At 38.0% G+C, this 21,280-nt stretch overlaps 1 protein-coding gene across 2 annotated transcripts in view; it reads left to right on the top strand.

The window, feature by feature from the left end:
- Positions 1 to 21,280, top strand: part of SPOCK3 (SPARC (osteonectin), cwcv and kazal like domains proteoglycan 3) — a 584,466-nt gene that overhangs the window by 491,472 nt on the left and 71,714 nt on the right. For both annotated transcript variants that reach the window (XM_073577087.1, XM_073577079.1), the window contains exon 6: positions 3,966 to 4,080. In XM_073577087.1, coding sequence (XP_073433188.1) covers positions 3,966 to 4,080 — 115 coding nt within the window. The remainder of the gene's footprint in view (positions 1 to 3,965; positions 4,081 to 21,280) is intronic.

Below are 21,280 nucleotides of genomic sequence, written 5' to 3'. Positions count from 1 at the left end.
TGCAGCCATCTTTAACACTCAATATTGTGCACAGCACCCTCTGTCACTTGCTTCCTCTACACAGAATATTTCACTCCTGTTCTCACATTCAGCATAGATAACCCCTACGCTTGATCCACCTGTCAGCCCTGGGTTTTCCAATCAGTATGCAAGAGAATTTACAACATTTCCCTCACACGGTTCCACACCCATCCTACACTGTACTGAAGGGATGTCAGTGCTCTACATAGCCCCCAACTTGAACTTTAGGCTCTAGACACTGCAGGACTGTTCATAGGGAGTTTTGTGTGACCTCATACCAACAGAACATCATTGTCCACGCTGTGCTTCATCCCGCTGTACCTTGAACTAGCTCTAGCAACTGTCACCAACAAACTCTCCTCACTCACTGACTAAACCAGGAAGCCATTGCTTTTTACTGGCCCTAACTAGAGATAAGTGAATTTGTTCGGATTCGGTTTCCAATACGATCCGAATCGAATATTGTTTTTGCAATATTCGTCAAACACAGCCGAACGTCATTAAGACAATGGAAGTAGAAATTACCAAATATGTTCGGAACCGATCATAAGACATAAATTCGGCACGAATATTGTTCGAATATGGCTCGAATATGTCAAAATCAGATTCGGGGACAAAATCCGAACAAATTCACGCATCTCTAGCCCTAGCTTCTCCCACTTTTTGGATGGACCAATCACCAACTGTTTCTTTCTCTGTCGGCCCCAATAGTCGGTTGCTGGGCAAACTTCACCTTTCACCTATTTAACTTCAGTCACTACCTTCTAACAGTATGCACTGAACTTCTTATGTCTAATGTGCCCCAAACTAAATCTTCCTCTTTTCTAATTTAATCCCTAGGTTCTATGCTATGATTTATATACTGTAAACTTACCCTAGACATTCCCTATACACTACACATGAATCACATATATTAATCACAATAATAATACACTCGTACAATAGTGTCTATAAAACGTTATGCAGATTCATATATTAATACAGTCACAAAAATACAATAAAACCATAAACATAGCACAAACACTGTTGAGAGAGGGAGAGGCATATGACAGCTCCTTTCACACACTTACACCTAGATGCTTCCACTTTTAAATAATATCAAAAATGCCATTCAATTTATACATTTTCTAAAATGACTTGTTACAACTGTGACAGTGGGCTCAAATTTACTGAGATCTTTAGAACAAGCCATTATTTCACAAATGTTTGTAGAGTCAGACTGAATGGCTATGAGCTTTATTTTATATACTAGTGGCAATGGGAAAGAACAATAAATCTGAAATTACTGATTAAGAGATTTGTTTAAAATCTTTTGCCCATTTAGTATAACATATAGTCAATAGAGCTTATAACATCACTATAATAATGTGAAATTTCAAGTATGTAAGTTATACTTTACCAAGACATTCTTTGGCAAAAAATTTGGTATCTCCTGATCTAACCTTTGAGGATATATTATTTTCATAGTGTATTTTAAATACGTCATACTATTTTTGTAATAGTTTAATAATATGTTTAGAAGACACCAAAGAATATGTGAAATGCAAAACTCAAAATATTTTGTCCTTTCTGGGTTATTTTATTTTATATGTTAAAAGACATCAGAATTTCTGCAATTATAAAAATTGAACTTGATTAATAATCAGAAATGCAATCAGTGAATGTCAGCATTCAAGCCCTGTAATGTGAAGATTTGTATTCTGATACAAGCACGTGGTGAATAAGCTTATTAAGTATGATGTCTTACTTCAACATAAATGAGCCCATTATAAATGTAACCTTTGCTATTTCTAATCAAAATCACTAAGACAAGAGGGCACATCGACAGTAGTATAACGAAGAAAGTGATTAATGTTAAGGAAAAAATGAAACAAACATGAAATTATGAATGTATAAAATCAAGAACATCTAAAAGTAAAAGTGTCAGTCAACATAGTATCAAATGCTATAGAAAACAGATTTTTTTAGTGTAGGTTATTCATAGTAAACAAAGTAATATTTAAAAAAGTTTTAGCAGACATTACTAAGGAATTTTTTTTATGGAATAGATAGATATATAGATATATAAGAATAAAAAATGAGAAGCAGTACTCCAAGGTTTAGCAAAAAGTAAAGGTGGACTTTATTACGCCCACATGGCGTGACAACGTTTCGGCTTCCAAAAGTCTTTCTCAAGCAGAGAAAGGCTTTTGGGAGCTGAACCGTCACCACATCATATGGGCCTACTAAAGTCCACCTTTACATTTTGCTAAACCTTGGAGTGCTGCTTCCCTTTTTTTATTCTTATATATTTGGCAAGTATATGTATTAGTTGCCAGGAGGCCTGTGCACCCACCTGATTAAATGTGCTGTTCAAATTTTTTTCCAACTATATAGGTAGATAGATATGAAAAAATATAGGTTTAGGATATAGAATACTGGCTAAGATTTCTCTGAATATAGTGTACAAAATCCAAAAAAGGGACAACAATCTAGTTCAGACTTTAATTTTTTTTTTATCCTATAAAAGACTAAGAGACAAAAAGTCCAAAATAGTATAAATAACAATTTTTTGTTATTAGTACAAAAGGTAAAAACAACAAATATCTGGCATGAACAATATGAATGAAAAAGGACAGGTAAAAGTGATGGAACACAGAAAATTGTAACTTCTCAAAATAGTAGCAGGTATGGGAACCGAGACAAGTAGATGCCAAAATCAGGAGACAGCCCCCCCGAGGAAGACCACACGAAACGCGCATAGGGGCTGCTGGTTTCCTACACCTTCTCTTACAGGGCATAATGGGTGAGATAAGGTTTAACTATGTATGCCTTATTATTTGCTTACAATTATGCCATAGAGGATTTTGGTATATTGTAATTCAATTGTGATATTGTATTTTTCTATCATGATTGCTATTCACATGACATTGATGAGCTTTTATTGTAGACATATGGTGTCTCCTTATATGATACTTTAGGATCTATGTACCTTTAAGATCCTGCTTGTAGCTATTTAAATTTGCACTTGGCACTTTCTGGGAAGCACCTTTATGCTGTGTCCTCATTTTGGCATCTACTTGTCTCATTTCCCATACCTGCTACTATTTTGAGAGGTTGCAATTTTCCGACATTGTGTGACATCGCTTTGTAATAATAAAAATGTTTTGTTATTTATACTACTTTGGACTTTTTTGTGTCTTAGTCTCTTATAGGATACAGATTACAGGAAGAGTGTCCATTAAATATGTTTTCCATGGTTATTTACTGACATATAGTTCTGAGATATTTTTATCACTATATTATGTTTTTCTTTTGGACGATATTGATAGTATTTAATTTTTTCTTGTATGTAACACTTTAGCCCAGGATACATTGGCCTTTTCAAGCCTGGACCCATTTATTATGGGCTTGATCATCACATTCATGGTTTAACAAAAGTCTTTTTTTTCTTTGCTTGAAAAAGGACCAAAGTATACTGGGATGAAATTTTGTACTTATGGGTGAATAAAAGCTTTCAATTAAACTGTACAGACTTGCTGCCTATTTCTTGGATTTTGAGGATAGATAAAGGAGATTGCATCATTGTTAAACTTGCAAGCTTTCCATATTTAATCACAACAAAATTTTAGAAAAAAGGACTTACCTATGCTAGGTATTAGACAGCTACTTGTTCTCTTTTTGTGCAGGTTGGCTAAAAAGCATAATTTGATTACATTCTTTTTTCTCGTATATTTTCAAATTTGTGTTACACTCATAGTATCAGCCAAGATAAGTACTTTGTATTGTGGCATGACTTCCTATTAGAGAAAAAATGAAGCAGCCTGTATATACTATTATCTATGTACCTACAAAGTGGTATATGTAAAAATGAGAGTATTCCTTCCAGTTTGGCACAAGAAGACATGTTTTACAGATCTGTATTATCGACAGTAACAGTTTCTGTGTTTTTCTGTGTATTCCAGTGTAAATTAGAATATCAAGCTTGCATCTTGGGCAAACAAATAAGCGCTAAATGTGATGGGTATTGTCCTTGTTCTTCAAGCAAATCGAAATCTGTAAAAAAGAATAGTAAAAGAGGTAAGAATTCTAAACCATTTGAAAAGAGGATTGTGATTGCAATATGTAAAAATGACAGGGAGATTATGTATATTCATACCAGCTATGTTACTTTATACACTAGTTAGCTATAAGATTAAAACCACTGGCATGTGAAGTGAACATTGATTACTTTGTTACAATGGCAACTGTCAAGAGGTGAACAGTCAGTTCTTGAAGTTGCTGTGTTAGAGGAGAAAAAAATGGCAATTGCAAGTATCTGAGAGACTTCGACTATGGCAGTCCGATGGGGCCATGGGTGCATAAGGCTTTTTAAAAAACATGGTGCATTAAAATTAGTCTGTGTAGTCAAAACAGCTACTGTCATACTAATTGCTGGAAAAGTTAATGCTAAAATAGAATGGTGTCAGAACACTCAATGCACCACAGCTTGCTGTGTACAAGGCTACATAGCTGAAGACTGACAAGAGTATCCATATTGACCACTGTCCGCCACCAAAAGTGCTTTCAATGGGCATATGAGCAACAGAGTTGTGGAGCATTGTAAGAATGTAGCCTGGTCTGATAAATTACATTTTACAATATGTGTATAGTCAGTATTTGGATCACTACAGTAATAATACACATTGGTGAAGGTTGTGCAATGCTCTGTGTAGTGTTCTCTTAGAAAACTTGGGGTCTATCTATCTATAATATGGATGTTACCTTGACACATGCTCTATCACAGCAATGTGCAACTTCACAGCAATGTTATTACCCAATCTAAGTGACCTCTTTGGGCTTTGAACCCCACCACATTGAAAACATTTTTAGAAAAGATTTAAGTATATGAAAAAAGTTCAAGGTGTTTATTTGAACTTCAAATTTAGCAGATCTCAACCAAATTGAGCATTTAAAAGCTGACTGATATACTGAAGTTAAGAGGCTATGGATATTGGCCCCTAGTGTAAAAATAGCAGATTGCAGCTGTCCTAGAAAAGGCGCATCTATTAGATGTGCTAATTCTGGCACTTTGCCTTGCTCTTCCCATTTACCCAGTGGTGGTGGAAAGTGGGGTTCATATTTGTGGGGTTGATATTTGTTTTGTTTGGTGACATCAAGCCTAAGCTTAGTAATGGAGATGCATCTTTAAGATGTCTATCCATTACTAATCCTATAGTTATATTGTAAATAAACTCATAGCCAGAATAAAATCCTTTAATTGAAAGAATGACATATACTCCTTTAATGAATCTAAATTAAACCATACTCACTCAGAAATAAGAATACAGAAAATAAATGGGAAATGTTTAAGAACATCCTTTATAGGCACGTAAGCGGTTTATACCTTGTGGGAATAAAAGGACAAGAAATAGGAAAACCTAATGTGGCTAAACAAAGAAGTAAGAGGGGCAATTAACAGCAAAAAGAAAGCATTTAAACTACTAAAGCAGAATGGCACCGTTGAAGCTCTAAAAAACTATAAGGAGAAAAATTCATTATCTAAAAAAATAATTAAAGCTGCCAAAAAGGAAACAGAGAAGCACATTGCTAAGGTGAGTAAAACTAATCCCAAGCTGTTCTTCAACTATATCAATAGTAAAAGAATCAAAAGTGAAAGTGTAGGCCCATTAAAAAATTGTGAGGAAAGTATGGTTGTAGATGATGAGGAAAAAGCTAATATTTTAAACACCTTCTTCTCCACGGTATTCATGGTGGAAAATGAAATGCTAGGTGAAATGCTGAGAGACAAAGAAAACCCTGTATTAAGGGTCACCAATCTAACCCAAGAAGAGGTGCAAAACCAGCTAAATAAGATTAAAATAGATACATTTCTGGGTCCGGATGGCATACACCCACGAGTACTAAGAGAACTAAGTAATGTAATAGACAAACCATTATTTCTTATATTTAGAGACTCTATAGCGATGGGGTCTGTTCCACAGGACTGGCGCATAGCAAATGTGGTATCAATATTCAAAAAGGGCTCTAAAAGTGAACCTGGAAATTATAGGCCAGTAAGTCTAACCTCTATTGTTGGTAAAATATTTGAAGGGTTTCTGAGGGGTGTTATTCTGGATTATCTCAATGAGAATAACTGTTTAATGCCATATCAGCATGGGTTTATGAGGAATCGCTCCTGTCAAACCAATCTAATCAGTTTTTATGAAGAGGTAAGCTATAGACTGGACCAAGGTGAGTCATTGGATGTGGTAGATCTTGATTTTTCCAAAGCATTTGATACCGTGCGACACAAGAGGTTGGTACACAAAATGAGAATGCTGGGTCTGGGGGAAAAGTGTGTAAATGGGTAAGTAACTGGCTTACTGATAGAAAGCAGAGGGTGGTTATAAATGGTATATTCTCTAACTGGGTCGCTGTGACCAGTGGGGTACCGCAGGGGTCGGTATTGGGACCTATTCTCTTCAACATATTTATTAACGATCTGGTAGAAGGTTTGCACGGTAAAATATCGATATTTGCAGATGATACAAAACTATGTAAAGCAGTCAATTCAAGAGAAGATAGTATTCTCCTACAGATGGATCTGGATAAGTTGGGATCTTGTGCCGAAAGGTGGCATATGCAGTTTAGTAATGATAAATGTAAGGTTATACACATGGGAAGAAGGAATCAATATCACCATTACACACTGAACGGTAAACCACTGGGTAAACATGGAGAAAGACTTGGGGATCCTAGTTAATGATAAACTTACCTGGAGCAGCCAGTGCCAGGCAGCGGCTGCCAAGGCAAACAGGATCATGGGGTGCATTAAAAGAGGTCTGGATACACATGATGAGAGCATTATACTGCCTCTGTACAAATCTCTGGTTAGACCGCACATGGAGTACTGTGTACAGTTTTGGGCACCGGTGCTCAGGAAGGATATAATGGAACTAGAGCGGGTACAAAGGAGGGTAACAAATTAATAAAGGGGATGGGGGAACAACAATACCCAGAGATATTAGCAAAATTACGATTATTTAGTCTAGAAAAAAGACAGCCGAGGGGTGATCTATTAACCATGTATAAGTATATAAAGGGACAATACAAATATCTCTCCAAGGATCTGTTTATACCAAGGAAGGTGACGGTCACAAGGGGGCATTCTCTGCATCTGGAGGAGAAAAGGTTTTTCCACTAACATAGAAGAGGATTCTTTACTATTAGGGCAGTGAGAATCTGGAATTCCCTGCCTGAGGAGGTGGTGATGGCGAACTCAGTTGAAGGGTTCAAGAGAAGCCAGGATGTCTTCCTGGAGCGTAACAATATTGTATCTTACAGTTATTATTAGGTTCTTTAGAAGGACGTAGAGCTGGGGATTTATTCTGACAGAATTTTATAGGCTGAACTGGATGGATTAATGTCTTTTTTCGGCCTTACTAACTATGTTACTATGTTACTATGTTACATATATCATCCATTCCACTGAAGCCATGGTCTCCTGTAATAAAACAAAAATAAAAAAACAACTATATCCCTCACCTGTCCGTCATTCTGTTCTACACCGTAATCCATGTTTGGGATTAAAAAGTTTTCAGGCTATATGGTATCAAGATGTGACCATCCAGGCTGAGAACCACTGAGGAATGAGCTGCTGCTGTAAGCACAGCATCAGTGACTTGTGGTGATGTCATCAAGGTTTCTGTCAGTCACTGAGTATGCATCCCCTATAGGGCCCCAGAACTGCAGGGACCTCAATGAGATCACTCACACAATAAGAAAAAGTCTCACAGTGCAGCGCTAATCTCACCTAGGTAACCGCAGTTCTGGTGCATGGCTGGGAACTCTGCCTGGGAACTCTGTGGGCTGCTATTTTTAGGATGAGGGGGCAATAACTATGGCCTCTTGCAAGCCAGAGAATACCAGCCCCCAGCTGTCTGCTTTACCTTGGCTTGTTGTCAAAAATGAAGGGGACCCCACACCTTTTTTTAAATTATTTATTTAAATAATTAAAAAATATGGCATGGGGACCACCCTGTTCTTGATACCCTGCCTTGCTGAAACTGATAGCTGAGGTTGCAGCCCACAGCTGTCAATTTTACCTGGCTGGTTATCAAAAATACAGGGGAACCTCACATCATTCTTTTGGGGGTTCCTCCATTTTAATAACCAGGAAAGGCTAAGTATACAGCTGTGAGCAGATATTAATAGCCTGGTAACCTTTATGAATATTGATGGTTGGGCGTTGATGTTAATATTCTGCAAAAGAGATATTTTTTACATTTTTTATGTAAATATATTTAAAAAATATGGTGTGGGCACTGGGATCCCTCTATTCTGGATAATCAACCTTGCTGAACCTAGTAGCTCAGGGTTGCAGCCCACAGCTGTCAGTTTTGCCTGTCAAGCTATAAAAAAAATACAGATTTACAAGCTTTCCTTGAGGCTTTTATTATTTATTTAGAGCTCAAGTAGTGGCTGATGAATATATTAACAATTGAATACAACTCTCTACATTGTTCCCTGCTAGCGCATATCGCAGCGAAAGCAGGGGACAGTAATGTGAGTTGTCTTCACTTGAGCACCCAGCATCGGGGAACAGAGGGAACAGTACTGCTGATTCCCAGGCGCCTGTATGTGTCACACTGATGGTACATGGATGCATCCATGTGTCATCTGTGTGCACATGTGCGGGGCATTTTGTGGTCCATTCTGCTACCTGAAACACTGACATCTGAAAGAGCCCTTAGTGAACTCGGTTATTTACCGAACTTTGGATGAATTTTGCTGATATTTAAGAAAAAACCTCTGGAATCCGAATGCGAATCAGGATGTGTAATGTTGATGCTGAATTTGAGATTGGGGAACGTTTTACGAACAAGATCGCTCATCTCTGGTGCGTAGTGAGGTGAGAAGTATATATGTATTTTTTAACCTCTTGATGGCCCTCTACAGTTAAAAAAGAGGGTGGCCGCAGAATACAAATTGTAAGCGAATTATAAAAAATATGTATTTTAGAGATTTTTTTGTAATATTCAAGTAGAATCCAATTCCATTTGAATATGTTCTCTCTTCTCTACACCCAACCATATCTTCTAAGCTACAGTTGTATAAAACATAAAGTGTACATGCTCCATAGAATGCACTGTTGTCAGCTTTTACAGTTATACTATGTGGAGCAGTCACCATTTTTGTGTAATATATCAAGTGGGACATCAAAATGGTACTTCACTGTGAAGGCAAACAAAAATTTACCCAATCTTTTTGCACATTGTAAGAATGGGGTGGTGAGGTGATGTCAGATACAGGGAGAAAATTCTGTCTCTATTTACAGTAGTTGTTATTCAGATTACTTTCCTACCTTGCACTGTTTTAAGATTTTCTTACTTTAATAGTCAACACAGTGGAAAATATGGAAATTTTATATTTAGTTTAGTATTTTTTAATCTATACAATTTGCATTCTCTGCAGCACCACTGGTGGACTTAATAAGTTCATATTCTAAAAGGGTTTCAGCTATTTTAGCAGAATAAAGGGACCTATACAATAATAGGATTTTATTTTTATGGCTGATTGCTGCACATTTCTTCCTGCTACTTTATGCCTTTGCTGGTTTAAGAGAGTAGAGATATTTTAGTTTTGCTGGAAATATCTAAAAACATTTTATACTTATAACCACCAGGACCTTTTTGTTGGTAAAATAATGAATTAAATATGCAGTTTATTCTTAAAGGGGTTGTCCACTACTGGACCGCTCATTTTGAATGCCCCAAATTCAAAGTATTACATTAAAAAAGCAAATTTACCTATCAGATTGTTTCTGGTCCTACATTCTTAGCTAAGAAAGTATGCTTTATTTTAATTTAGACTATTAATTTGAAAGAAGCTAAAAAATCCCACCAAGATATATGGGTATTTAACTCAAATTATATGCAGACACAACATGTGGTTAAAAAACAACCAAAAGAGCATAAACCCTTAAAATTATTTTTATTACATCCAGTAATTGCTTAAAATATATAAAAAAGTGATACTGCTGGACAATTACATAATAAAACAGGGTCGCACATACATATCCAATAAAATATCTTAGTGCATAGCAACTGCCCACTCCTATCCTAATAACTAAGGCAATAAACCATCAACTTGTTCAGCATAATATCTGATAAAAAATAACAATATTGAAATAAAGGACAGAAGATCATGCAAACAACACTTACATAGAGTATGTAGGAAGTAGTGTCCCCGTCGCCCCAATGCACGTTTCGTGTTATTACTTCATTGTGTTAATTTACGCTGCACATTGGGCATATTTAAACGGGATTGTCCAATATAAAAAATAATGGACTTTATCAAATTTAATGTAGAGTATATTTTTGTAAAATGATTGGTCCAAACATAAAAACAAACTAATTTTGATGAGTGATAGATACAGGTCTTATTCCACCTCTACATATCTACTTTATTTTAAAACTTCTTGAATATTCTTGCCTTATTTTTTTATTTTTACTGCAGCTGTCTCTTTTGAAGATCCTTTAGAATATCAAAAAGAATTTTATAAAATCTACATGTCATGTTTAAATAACATGGCCAAAAAAGTTTTCTGCAATTCACAAAATGTCTTTTTAATAGTTATGCTATATGGATGTTTTATACCGTTACTCCAGAGTACAAAATTCATAGCATAAAATCAGTCATTTATTGTGATCTTATAATGACCAACATATGAATAAAAGCATTGCAACTTTCAGACTGTTTTTACAGCAAAAACATATCTTTAAATGAAGATACATGCAAGTTGTTAACTGTATAGACAAATCGGAAGTACACCTTAGTTTGTGTGTAGATAGTGGAGATGCACTGCCAATATCTGTAATAAATATGAATATGGGTGCTAAATAATATTATTAGACAAAAAGGAGATAGACGATACATATAACATTATGCAGACCTATGGTATTGTCTTTCTTTTTGTCTAGTACACCTTAGTTCAGACTGAACCCAAAGAACCTTATTACTGTGTGCTGTCCGATTTTCATGTTTGTCTGATAAAAGAAAGCTTGGGAAAATATCTCGTACACAAAAAAAGATTGATGAAAATCTGATCAAAAACACCAGCTAAAATCAATCCATTTTTTTTACCATGAGAGAAATTCATGACATCGCCATGATCTTTTACCATTAACATACTGAGTTACAGCTTAAAAATTGCAGAGGAATAGTTAACTTTGTTGTTACTGCACCAATTTTTGGGCAGGTGACTGAAACAGGATGAGCAGTGAAAAAGTGTCGCAGTAGCTGTTCAATGACATGCGGGCAAAATGGCTCCCAAAAACCACATAGTCTACATACTCAAAAAAGTTCATAGGCAAGGCATATGAAATGTAATGAAAACACTGTAACAGGTGCATTATTGCATGCCCATTCCTTATCCATGATGTCTACATGAAAGGCTGTTTGTATCTACAGCTGATTAAGCTTACTCCACGAATTTGCTTTGGATTGTCTCAAAGGACTTACTGATGATACCAGCTCTGAAGGCTCTTCTATGCAACTTTGTAGTCATGAAAGTATCCATGAAGTATTTGTTGGAAGGCTTACTACAAATAAATAATAATAGCATTGAAAACTTATCGAACTTGTGTATTTTTTATTATACTTGCCTATGCTGATTTTTGCCTATGTGACTGAAAAAGGATGTCATCTGAGGCGAATCTAATAAAGTCCTTTTCCAATAAGCTGACTTTTACAGTCAATCACAAGCCTCTATAGGCAGGTGATCAAAAGAGCAAAACATCATTGCTTCCATTCTGAGTAGAGTGCAGTGCTTAAGCATTTTGTATAAATTCTTTAATTATTTTGTAAATACTAACAAATTCATGATTTTTGGCTTAATACATTTTACAACATTTACTAATATCGCATAATAATTGTTCAGTGCAAACTTAGTCCAGGCAGTCTGTGGATAGACCAAATGTATCACAGTGACTTACATTGTGTCCTAGATTTAGTACATTTTGCAAGATGTTAGACATCTTTTATTAGAAATGAGTGGATCAATCTACAAAGAATTGACACTTTGCATCACCTGAATGAAGGTCCAAGTGCTTTCAAACCCTCTGAGATTCAGCTCACAATGATCACCAAATGAAAAATTATATCCAACGCTATTTCACACATTACTGAAGACTCAGTGAGCAAGCTAAGGACATCAGGTGTGGCTGTGCAGCCTTCCCCATAATGCCTAGCTGGTAGCGCATCCCGTGATTTAGCCCAGTCAATTTGGAGGGAATTCTCAGGCAGTATAAAAGCTAAAGTCCAGCAAAGCAGTGCCATTTTAGACGTTTCTAGCATAGGGATAGGACATCACAGCACACAGCTCATTCCAAATAGGGAAACAGAAAGCCCTTATCTGATTTTTGTCTGCCAAATCAGTACTTACAGAAGGAAAAATAAGTATTTAAAACAGTGCCGATTTTGTAAATTATCCCACCTACAAAAAATGGAGAGGCCTGTAATTTTTGGCATAGATACACTTCAACTGTGAGAGAAAGAATCTAAAAATAATAAGCAGAAAATAACATTCTATGATTTTTACATAATTTTAATTTTATTGCGTGAAATATGTATTTGATGCAATAGAAAAACAGGACTTTATATTTGGTTCAGAAAACTTTCTTTTCAATTGCAGATGTCAGACATTTCCTGTAGCTCTTGATCAAGTTTGCACACACTGCAGCAGGGATTGTGTTCCACTCCTCCATGCAGATCTTCTCCAGATCTTTCAAGTTTCGGGTTTGTCACTGGGTAACATTGAGTTTCAGCTCCCTATAAAGATTTTCCATTGGGCACAGGTTTGGAGACTGGGTAGGCCACTCCAGGACATTGAAATGCTTCTTACAGAGCCATTCCTTAGTTGTAATGACTGTGTATTTCTGGTCACTATCAAGCTCAAAGACCCAGTCACGACCCATCTTCACTGTTCTTACAGAGGCAAGGAGGTTGTTGGCCAAAATCTTGCTATACATGACCCCATCCATCCTCACTTCAATACAGTGCAGTTGTCATGTCCCCTTTGGTGAAAAACATCCCCAAAGTATAATTTTTCCCCCACCATGCTTCACTATTTGGTTGGTGTTCTTGGGGATGTATTCATCTTTCTTCTTCCAAACACGGCACGTGGAGTTGATACCAAAAGTTTTTTTTTTGTTCTCTCGTGCCTCCTCTGGATCATCCAGATGGTTAGTGAAAAACTTGGAATGGACCTGGACTTGTGCTGGAGTGAGCAGCGGGACTCTGCGTGCCTTGCAGGATTTTAATCCATGACAGCGTAGTGTGTTGCTAACTGTAATGTTTGAGACTGTGGTCCCAGCTCTCTCACGTCATTCACTAGGTCCTCCCATCTAGTTTCTGGCTGATTCCTGACCTTTTTCAGAATCATCCTTAACCCACAAGATGATATCTTCCATGGAGCCCCAGACCAAGGAAGATTGAGAGTCATCTTGTGTTTCTTCCATTTTCTATCAATTGTGCCAACAGTTGTTACCTTCTTATCAAGCGACTTGTCTGTTGTACTGTAGCTCATCCCAGCCATGGTGGAGAGGTAGTAGTGTGATTGACTGAGTGTGTGGACAGGTGTTTTTAATACAGCTAATGAGTTCAAATAGGTGCAGTTAATACAGGTAATGAGGGCAGAGTAGGAGGGCTTCTTAAAGAAAAACTAAAATGTCTATGAGAGCTAGAATTCTTGCTGGTTGGTGGGTGATCAAATACTTATTTCATGCAATAAAATGCAATTTAATTATTTTAAAATTAAACAATATGATTTTCTGTTTTTTATTTCTAGATTCTGTCTCTAACAGGTGAAGTTTACCTAGATAAAAATTACAGACCTCTCTATTCTTTGTAGGTGGGAAAATTTGCCAAAATTGGCAGTGTATAAAATACTTATTTTGCCCACTGTAAGTTGAAAATTGGACTGCTAGTCTCAGTTTTAATACTTCACATGAGGGCAGTATTAAAACTCTCAGTGCTAATTTTGCAAAGCCAAGATCCCGAAACCAAGGCAAGCCATATTTTTTTAAGCTGAAACAAAAATCTCCATATTTGAGAAATGTAAACATAACTGTCTACCTCATAAATTGTGTGTATTGTAAAAATTATTATTTTTTCCTCACTTCTTTGTTGTAGTAGTCCAATATTAGATGCGTACACATCACTGAAATGTCATGGTTAGTTATCACTGGTTATAATCTGTTTTCTCTAGCCAGATAGGTTGAGGTCACTTGGACATTACTAAAGGTACTGTCACACTTAGCGATGCACCAGCGATCCCGACCAGCGATATGACGCGGTCAGGATCGCTGGTGCATCGCTAAGTGGTCGCTAGTGAGCTGCCACACAGGCAGATCTCACCAGCGACATAGCACGGGTCGGGAGTCGCTACTTACCTGTCAGACGAGGCGATCCTGACGTCCTCCCGCCCGCATCCACGCGACGCTCGTCGGCGCCACAGGAAGCGCCGCAGGAAGCGCCCGACGAGAAATGGTCCAGGAGCTTCTCGCGCGATCAGCGATAACCAGCGGGGGGAGCCGGTCGGAGGTAAGTATCACACATAGCGATATCGCTAGCAGTATCTCTGCTACGTCACAAAACCAGTGACGTTATAGCGATAATGCTAGCGATATCGCTTAGTGTGACAGGCCCTTTACTTGGAACTATTTTTTTACACCAAAATAAGTGCGCGGCAATATCAGTCTAAAAAACTTTACACCAGAATGCTGGCTCAAAGTATAGCAGAAAGCAGGATCAATAATTTTAACAAATTTGGTCCCTTGTTATTTATGTTAGTACAAATGTTTGCCCAACTTAAAAAAAATGCATGTATTTCTCTCTGGTGAATGCAATAAGAAATTATGTCCTTGAATAAATAATGTGTTTTCATTGTGTAAAATAAGAAGTGCACTTGGAAAAATGTCCTTCATATCTACAATATATCTGCAAGTATTCGACCTTGATCTACAACATGAACGGATTCAACAAAGCAGATTAATATATTTGAAAATCACTACTTTTAAACTGAAGATTGGAAACCAGCACCATATGTTTACATATTCTCTAACTTCACATTAAAAAAATGAAAATGTTCTTTGTGCATTTGGCATTCAGTGCAGAACAGGAAGTGTACAAATCTCTGTTGCTAAGGTAGTCAGTTTTCAAAGACAGTTGGGAGAGTTCAACTTTATTCTGTTTATTTTCAGACCTTTCTCTATCTTTTTGACCCCTGTTATCTCTGTACTGTACTGATTTGTCTTTTTAATAATCATTTTATACAGAACCCAGCTGAACAGGCAAGGGTAGTATTTTAAATAGGGTTTCACTAAGAAATATTAAAATTGTAAATAACGTCACCTCAATATAAAAAGCGAGTGTCCTACATCATTGAATCAGAGCCTGTTAATTAAAAGTGATAATTGACAAGTGATAGTAATTTTAGTCGCTAATCAGGTTGGGAAAAAGTATAGCTAACACATTTTCCATATTTTATTCATGTATATTTATCATCAGACTCACCTGAACATTAGGCTGGTTTTTTTTTTAAACATTTTGTTGATTATATATTTTACAATAATATAATTTGTTCTGTGTTTTAGTTTTATTAAATGGTGACATTGAAAAGGATTAAGGGTATTTGATTAGTAAATTTGGATCATAAATTGAACTATAGAATTCAGTGTCAGGCAGCTGCTTCCAAGGCAAATACCATTATGTTCTCTAGCAAAAAAAGGCATAAAATAGATAAAAAATTACATTTTATTGAAACAGTTTTAAAAAAGATATATAATAAAAACACTATCAATGCAAAGGAAACTTTAACAAAAGGAGTTCATATGTCAAGATATAATAGAAGCCCGTTAATTGGTTTTCAAGATAGAACCAGGTCATGTACATATAATTGTATTAACACTTTTCATTCTTTGGTATTTTCATTCACTGGAATGCTGCATCAATAATCATAGAATCTTAGAAAATAAGTATAGGTAATCATAGAAAATGATAATTAGGCTTTAGCAATTAATATTAGCACTGACACTTTATTATTGCTTCTATGTGGGTATATATTACTCTAAGTAGTCTACTTTCTTGATATATCAGTTTACAATGGTGGGGATAATAAGCAATGCATCATTCTATAAAAATAGCACTTGCACTTTATTATATGTACATGACCTAGTTCTACTTTAAATACTATTTTCTGGCGTTTATGATATCCTGACATGTGAACCCCTTTTGTTGAGGCTTCCCTTTATATTGATAGTATTTTATTATATATCTTTTTTAAACTGTTTGAATAAAACTTCATTTATCTACTTTTACATATATCTCTTCATATAACAAACAGCACCTTCTTAGGTTGTGTTATGATGTGTTTAGTTAAGTTTTATGCACTTACAATTATTAAGGACTAATAGATAATATTATCAAGGTATTGCAGTATATAGTAAAAATCATGCCTTCTTATGGAGCCCAGCCTGTAGTTCAACTTCACAGGATTGATTGTATTGTTTCATGGGGATTTTACAATTTTGGGGGTGATTTTCTTAAAATACTTCAGCCAGATGTTTCTTTAAAGATGTTTTCCAGTACTGATATGTATAGTTTATTTTAGGATAGACTATCAGTATCTGATCTGATAGAAGGGGTTGTAACAGTTGGTAGTTAAACTTATTAGCTGTAATCAGCTCCTACAGAAGTAGGATGTACACAATGTACTGTTCAAGCAGATAAATGGCACAACCAGAAAATCTGAGTTAGCTTGAGAAGGATGCTACTTCCTTTGAAGCTAACCTCTGAACTCCAGTAGACCAAGAGTAGACAGATTTAAGGTGCTGCACGCCTAAACGGCCCTCAGAGAGGCTTCAAATAGGATTTATTGTCAATATTTCATATCCATTGGTTACACTGTTTTAAGTACAGTATTATATTTCTGTTTTGTGTGAATACTCTTCATCAGACATATAGGCTATGTTCAATGCATGTAGGTCAAAGGCTTCCAAGATACAAGGTGAGATTCCCACAAACAGATAACAAGGATACAGCGATATCAAGGCCTGCAGTGTGACCTGTATGCATTGAACATATGAGTATATACTCTGGATGAAAATTTTTCACACTAAACTTACCACGGTGCAACCAATGGATATGAAATACTGACAATAAGTTCTATATGAAGCATCTCCAAGTGCCTTTAGGTGTGCCGTTCCTTCAATCTGTCTTCTATTGGTACACAATGTAGTAATCTCAAATATCACTGCTCCATACTTACAGTATGTATTGGCCATTTTAAGTTCTGCAACTTAGCTGCTATTGAATGTAAAGGTGAGTTGAACTGCAGTACAGAACAACCACTAGGAAGTGAAAGGCACTATGCTGTTGAAAACGGTGATGGAACAGGGAGCCAGCTGCCCCCTCTTGCATCAATGATCCATTATGCACGTGATGCATAGCATGCATAATGACGTCCATGAATTGCGTTAGCTGTGCCTCGGTACACAGGGCAGATCAGAGCAGCTGGTGAACGGGGGCTAAGATGAGTAACTTTATTTTTTTTATTTGACAGAACATGGTGTAGCTGTAATACTGTACTATATGGGAACTATGTGGGGACATCATACTGTGCCCTACAACATTTGTTAGAGAACAGCATACTGCTACACAATGGTCCTGTGTGTGGACATCATGCTGAGCACTAAGGTGCCTGTGCGAGGACATAATACTGTGACCTAAATTGGCTGTTTGGAGACATAATACTGTGCTAGGGTTTCTGTGTGGGGACATAATACTGTTCTAGAGGTTTGTGGGAAGACATACGATAAATGTTGGCTGTGTGGAAACATAACATTGCATAGGAAAACTGTATTGAGACATAATACTGCACAAGTGTGCTGTGTTTGTACATATTACTGTTCTAGGGGTTATGTGGGGACATAATACTGTGCAGAAGGACTGTGTGGGGACATGATAATGAATGTTGGGGTATAATACTGTGCTGGGGGCTATGTTGAGACATCATACTGTGCTCTAAGTAGCTTGTGTGGGGACATCATACTGTGCCCTGCTGGGTCTGTGTGGGGACATCATACTGTGCCCTAAGGGGCCTGTATAGGTATATCATACTGTGCACTAAGGGGCCTGTATAGGGATACTGTGCATTAAGGTGTGCGTGGACATAATACTGAGCAGGGAGCTGTGTGGGGACATAATACTTTACAGAGGGCCTGTATGAGGACATCATTTTGCACAACAGACTGTGTGAAGACATCATTCTGTACAGGAGACTGTGTGAGAACATCATACTGTGCAGGGTGTTTGTGTGGGGTCATTTTATAGACCATGTGGGCTGTTTTGGGACATGAAACTGTGTTTGAGAGCTTTATTGAGACATCATACTGCAGGGGGACTTTGTAGGCACCTCATATAGTGTGGGGACCTCTGAAGGGACATTGTCAAGGGATTTGTGGGGACATCATACTGTGTAGGGGGCTTTGCGAGGACATCATACTATGTGAGGGGACATTTTACTGTTTAAGGGAGTTTGGAGATGTCATACTGTGTGAGGACATTATACTGTGTGGGGTGTTTTGTGGAAACATCATACTGTTTGAGGGTCTCTGTGCAGACATCATACTGTGTGAGGGGTTCATTTTGGGTTTGGGTACCAGAACAGTACCCGAACCCGGACCCCATTCACTTGAATGAGGGACCTGAACATCCAGTGTTTGCCATGCTGTTATGTGTATGACAGCACAACAATCACCGCTTCTGATCAGCTGTGAAATCATTACCGCTGGTCAGAGAGCTGCAGTTTCCACACTGTCAAAAGACAGAGTCAGCCCGCAGCTGTGATCAGAGGTATAAAGGTTACCTCTGGTCACTGGTGCCAGCTGATGGGACTACCGCTGATGGGATTGTTCATGGGAGTATTCATCAGCTGGCTCCTGCACTGTAAATAAATAATTAAACAAAAACGGTGTGGGTTCCCCAGTATTTTTGATAACCAGCCAGGCAAACCCTCAGCTGTCAGCTTTAGCAAGGCTGGTTATCAAAAATAGAGGGGTCCTCATGGACACACATGACAGCATGACAAACACCCAGTGTACGAGCAGCCAAAACTGAACAGTAACATGCATTTCCTGGTGAAGGCCGTGTTCTGTATCCCTGCCTGAACAGTAGGTGTTCGGTACGGACGCCAAACTTTAATGTGAGTCACATTCTCTCACATGGCCCTTTTGGGAAACTAAATTGCCCAGCCCTGCCTACATGTGTATGTAATTTAGCATATGTGAGTTAATATACTTACCGATCGCTATCTTCGCCCAGTTTTCAGTGCCACTACAGTCCTCAACTCACTTACGTGAAGGCAATTCTGACTCACTGGTCACGTAAATGAGAAGAGAATCAGAGTGGTGCTGGAAATCGGCTCATACACATGCACATTAACCCCTTCCTGACATGAGACGTACTATCCCGTCCACGGTACCCGGGCCCGTATGACCGGGGACGGGATAGTACGTCTACCGCGATCAGCGGCGCCCACGTGGTGAGCGCCGCTGATCGCGGCCGGGTGTCAGCTGATTATCACAGCTGACACCCGGCACAATGTGTCAGGGGCGGTCACGGACCGCCCCCGACACGTTAACCCCTTGCACACCGCGATCAAACATGATCGCGGTGTACCGGGGGTTAAAGGGAAGCATCGGCAGGGAGGGGGCTCCCTCCGTGCTTCCCTGAGCCCCCCACGGCAGCGCAATGTGCAGCGCTGCTGCGGGGGGCTCCTTTCCTCCAGGCCCCCGAATCCAAGATGGCGACGGGGGCCTTCGGGGGCCTGGGGAAGCTGGCTTCCTCAGTGCCTGCAAAGCGCAGGCATGAGGAAGCCTTGTGCACTGCCTGTGACAGATTGCTGATCTGTCACAGTGATCTGTGATGTGACAGATCAGCGATCTGTCACAGGACAGTGATGTCCCACCTGGGACTATGTAATAAAGTAAAAAAAAAATTAAAAAAAAGTGTAAAAATAAATTAAAAAAAATCGCCAAATAAATTAGTAAAAAAAAAAAAAAATATTCCCCAATAAATTCATTTTTTGAAAATAATAAAAAAAAAACAATAAAAGTACACATATTAGGTATCGCCACGTCCGTAACGACCTGCCCTATAAAACTGTCCCAATAGTTAACCCCTTTAGCGAACCCCTTAAAAAACAAAAATAAAAAACGAAGCAAAAAATAATGATTTATTATCATACCGCCAAACAAAAAGTGCAATAACGCGCGATCAAAAAGACGCATATAAATATCCATGGTACCGCTGAAAACGTCATCTTGTCCCGCAAAAAACAAGCCGCCATACAGCATCATCAGTGAAAAAATAAAAAAGTTATAACTCGCAGAATAAAGCGATGCAAAAATTATTTTTTATATAAAATAGTTTTCATTGCATAAAACCGACAAAAACATAAAAAAACGACCTAAATGAGGTATCGCTGTAACCGTACTGACCCGAAGAATAAAACCGCTTTATCAATTTTACCGCACGCGGAACGGTGTAAACGCACCCCCCCCAAAAGAAATTCATGAAACGCTGGTTTTTGTTCATTCTGCGTCACAAAAATCGGAATAAAAAGCGATCAAAAAATTTCACGTGCCCGAAAATGGTACCAATAAAAACGTCAACTCGTCCCGCAAAAAATAAGACCTCACATGACTCAGTGGGTCAAAATACGGAAAAATTATAGCTCTCAATATGTGGTGATGCAAAAACTATTTTTACAATAAAAAGCGTCTTTTAGCGTGCGACAGCCGCCAAACATAAAAACCGCCATAAATAGTAAATCAAACCCCCCGTTATCACCCCCTTAGTTAGGGAAAAATAATAAAATAAAAAAAATGTATTTATTTCCATTTTTCCATTAGGGTTAGGGCTAGGGTTAGGGCTAGGGGTGTGTTGGGGTAGGGTTAGGGTAGGGTTAGGGTTAGGGCTAGGGCTAGGGTTAGGGCTAGGGTTAGGGCTAGGGTTAGGGCTAGGGCTAGGGTTAGGGCTAGGGTTAGGGGCGTGTTGGGGTTCGGGTTGGAGTTAGAATTGGGGGTTTCCACTGTTTGGGCATATCAGGGGCTCTCCAAATGCAACATGGCGTCTGATCTCAATTCCAGCCAATTCTGAGTTGAAAAAGTCAAATGGTGCTCCTTCCCTTCCAAGCTCTGCTATGCGCCCAAACAGTGTTTTACCCCCACATGTA

Source organism: Dendrobates tinctorius, unplaced genomic scaffold (genome assembly GCF_039654945.1).
Source record: "Dendrobates tinctorius isolate UK_male_01 unplaced genomic scaffold, ASM3965494v1 ptg000008l, whole genome shotgun sequence".
Classification (NCBI taxonomy): domain Eukaryota; kingdom Metazoa; phylum Chordata; class Amphibia; order Anura; family Dendrobatidae; genus Dendrobates; species Dendrobates tinctorius.
This window is presented reverse-complemented; position numbering and strand designations above follow the sequence as displayed.